Source organism: Takifugu flavidus, unplaced genomic scaffold, assembly GCF_003711565.1.
Source record: "Takifugu flavidus isolate HTHZ2018 unplaced genomic scaffold, ASM371156v2 ctg875, whole genome shotgun sequence".
Classification (NCBI taxonomy): Eukaryota; Metazoa; Chordata; class Actinopteri; order Tetraodontiformes; family Tetraodontidae; genus Takifugu; species Takifugu flavidus.
The window spans coordinates 1-2,352 of NW_026622485.1; the positions used below are offsets into that span (position 1 = coordinate 1).

At 38.5% G+C, this 2,352-nt stretch overlaps 1 protein-coding gene across 1 annotated transcript; it reads left to right on the top strand.

Annotated features, from left to right (window-relative positions):
* The first annotated feature begins 6 nt into the window (after positions 1-6).
* LOC130521326 (myosin-7) lies at positions 7-1,217 on the top strand. Its single transcript, XM_057024914.1, has 6 exons — positions 7-119; positions 232-402; positions 485-589; positions 689-784; positions 874-1,005; positions 1,123-1,217. The coding sequence occupies exons 2-6, from the start codon at positions 238-240 to the stop codon at positions 1,141-1,143; spliced, it is 519 nt and encodes a 172-aa protein (XP_056880894.1). The 5' UTR covers positions 7-119; positions 232-237; the 3' UTR covers positions 1,144-1,217.
* The last annotated feature ends 1,135 nt before the right edge of the window (positions 1,218-2,352 follow it).

Below are 2,352 nucleotides of genomic sequence, written 5' to 3' on the forward strand. Positions count from 1 at the left end.
GTCTTCTGAACACCAAGAAGAAGCTGGAAGCTGACCTTGTCCAGGTTCAGGGTGAGGTAGATGATTCCATCCAGGAAGCGAGAAATGCAGAAGATAAAGCCAAAAAGGCCATCACTGATGTGAGTTCCCATCTATCATTTAGATGGTCCATTTCTCATTTGCTTCCATGCTCTGAGAATATTAATCCTACCATGGACTCTAAATAAAGAAGGGAAATGTTTGTAATTTCAGGCTGCTATGATGGCAGAAGAGCTGAAGAAGGAACAGGACACCAGTGCTCATCTAGAGAGGATGAAGAAGAACCTGGAGGTGACTGTCAAGGACCTGCAGCACCGCTTGGATGAAGCAGAGAGCCTTGCCATGAAAGGTGGCAAGAAGCAGCTCCAGAAACTGGAGTCCAGGGTAGCTATAAACCCTCAACATAATTCACATGTGTGGATATTCCTGGAGAAAAATATGATGGAGGATATTAATTATCTTTCAGGTACGTGAGCTGGAAGCTGAGGTTGAAGCTGAGCAGAGACGTGGAGCTGATGCTGTTAAAGGTGTCCGCAAATATGAGAGGAGAGTGAAGGAGCTGACCTACCAGGTAAAGTAGAAAGAATAATTACAGTTACTGGTCTGTGAGTGCCTTGTTTCTGTTTTCTTTTATTTCTTATATCTTCTTTATATTAATTTAATTCTATAGACTGAGGAGGACAAGAAGAATGTCATCAGACTTCAGGATCTGGTGGATAAACTGCAGCTTAAAGTGAAAGCTTACAAGAGACAAGCTGAGGAGGCTGTGAGTCAACAACACTTTTGTGACCATCTCCTTAATTTAGAATACCGTATATAATAGCATTCTTGACTTCCTCTTCCACCCCCTCACAGGAGGAGCAGGCCAACACTCACATGTCCAGGCTGAGGAAGGTTCAGCATGAGATGGAGGAAGCTCAGGAGCGTGCTGACATTGCTGAGTCTCAGGTCAACAAGCTGAGAGTCAAGAGCCGTGATGTGGGGAAGGTACGTTTTAACACATTTCAGACTATTTTCATGCCAACACAAACCAAACATTTTTCTGTTCTAGTCGTCATGCATAGGGTACAAGGCTTGATTATTATCTTTTCTCTTTTTTAAAAGGCAAGTGAGTCTGCTGAGTAAAATGCAAGAAGATAAAATTCATGAAACATGATCCACCTTCTATCAGAAATTAATAAAAATATCTCATAAATTTTCTCGAATGGTTGTCATTTGTTTTGTGCCCTAATATATTTAAACAAGCTAAATTCACCCAAGTTACACTGATAGTTTCAGTTATGTCCAAAAGTTAACGCATGTCCTTTGACTATTTTATTTTAACATCTTTTAAAAAAATCATTAACATCTTATATCTGCTTCTGATCAAGTTGTGACCTGTACATTTGGGAGAAAAATATAGAGAAACAGAGACTGAAAGGGCTTTAAAGTTGATTAAACTAGCATGGAGACATTAGACCTTTAGACTGGAGTTACTGGAGGCTCTACTCGAGTGTATGTGTCTAGCGAAATGACCACTGACCTGCAGATGCCTTTCCTATTTTAATCAGCGTATATCACTTATCCCTCTTGGGAATACTGTGTGTATACCATAAATGTCAAGTTTAAGATCTGCTTACGTTTCAAAGCACATGGCACCACCATGTATGTGGAACAACTCAACAGCTGACCAGTTCAACACAAAATTCATCATTAAAAAAACTAATTTTAGTTGGTTGATTTTAAATGTTTTAATGTCTACATAGATAGTCCAAAAAACCTGATAATAGTCCCCCTTCAGGTAACATTAAAGCTGTAATGAAAAACTATTAGGCAACCCAGTAATACAGACCAGTACTGGCATTGGGATGTGTTACTGCTTAAGCACTTCTAATCTACATAGATGTACTCTATAAAGCTCTGACATCAGTTTATGTGCACTGATACATGAGGCCAGTCCTTGAGATGTCTTTCTAATTTTGGTAAAGCTAGCAGCCCAAGCCTTTGCCATAATTGAAAATGTGGGCAGTCATTGAATAAAATATCTTGATCCCCTCATAGCATCTTATATATCTCACACAGTATCCATACCCATATTATGTTGAAATAGGCATAAAAAGATTATTGAAATAATTGGATTTAGCTCATATTTGAAATACACTTAGTATTTACTATTTTTTGGTCCAATTAAAAAGCACACAAAAGCTTATACAGAAACACTATGTTACAAAAGTCAAGGCTTATTTGACATTTGCTCATGGATGTTTGGCAATCCTTTTGAAACTGCTGTGTGTGAAAACCTTTCATAGACATAATCCTTTCACACAAGTCACACATACAGAAGAGAAAAAAAAC

Bases quoted from the DNA above. Each gene is read 5' to 3' on its own strand.
- LOC130521326 (XM_057024914.1), top strand. From the start codon at position 238: ATGATGGCAGAAGAGCTGAAGAAGGAACAGGACACCAGTGCTCATCTA. The intron at 590-688 runs GTAAAGTAGAAA...TTAATTCTATAG, and splicing joins TGAAGGAGCTGACCTACCAG to ACTGAGGAGGACAAGAAGAA. The intron at 1,006-1,122 runs GTACGTTTTAAC...CTTTTTTAAAAG, and splicing joins AGAGCCGTGATGTGGGGAAG to GCAAGTGAGTCTGCTGAGTA.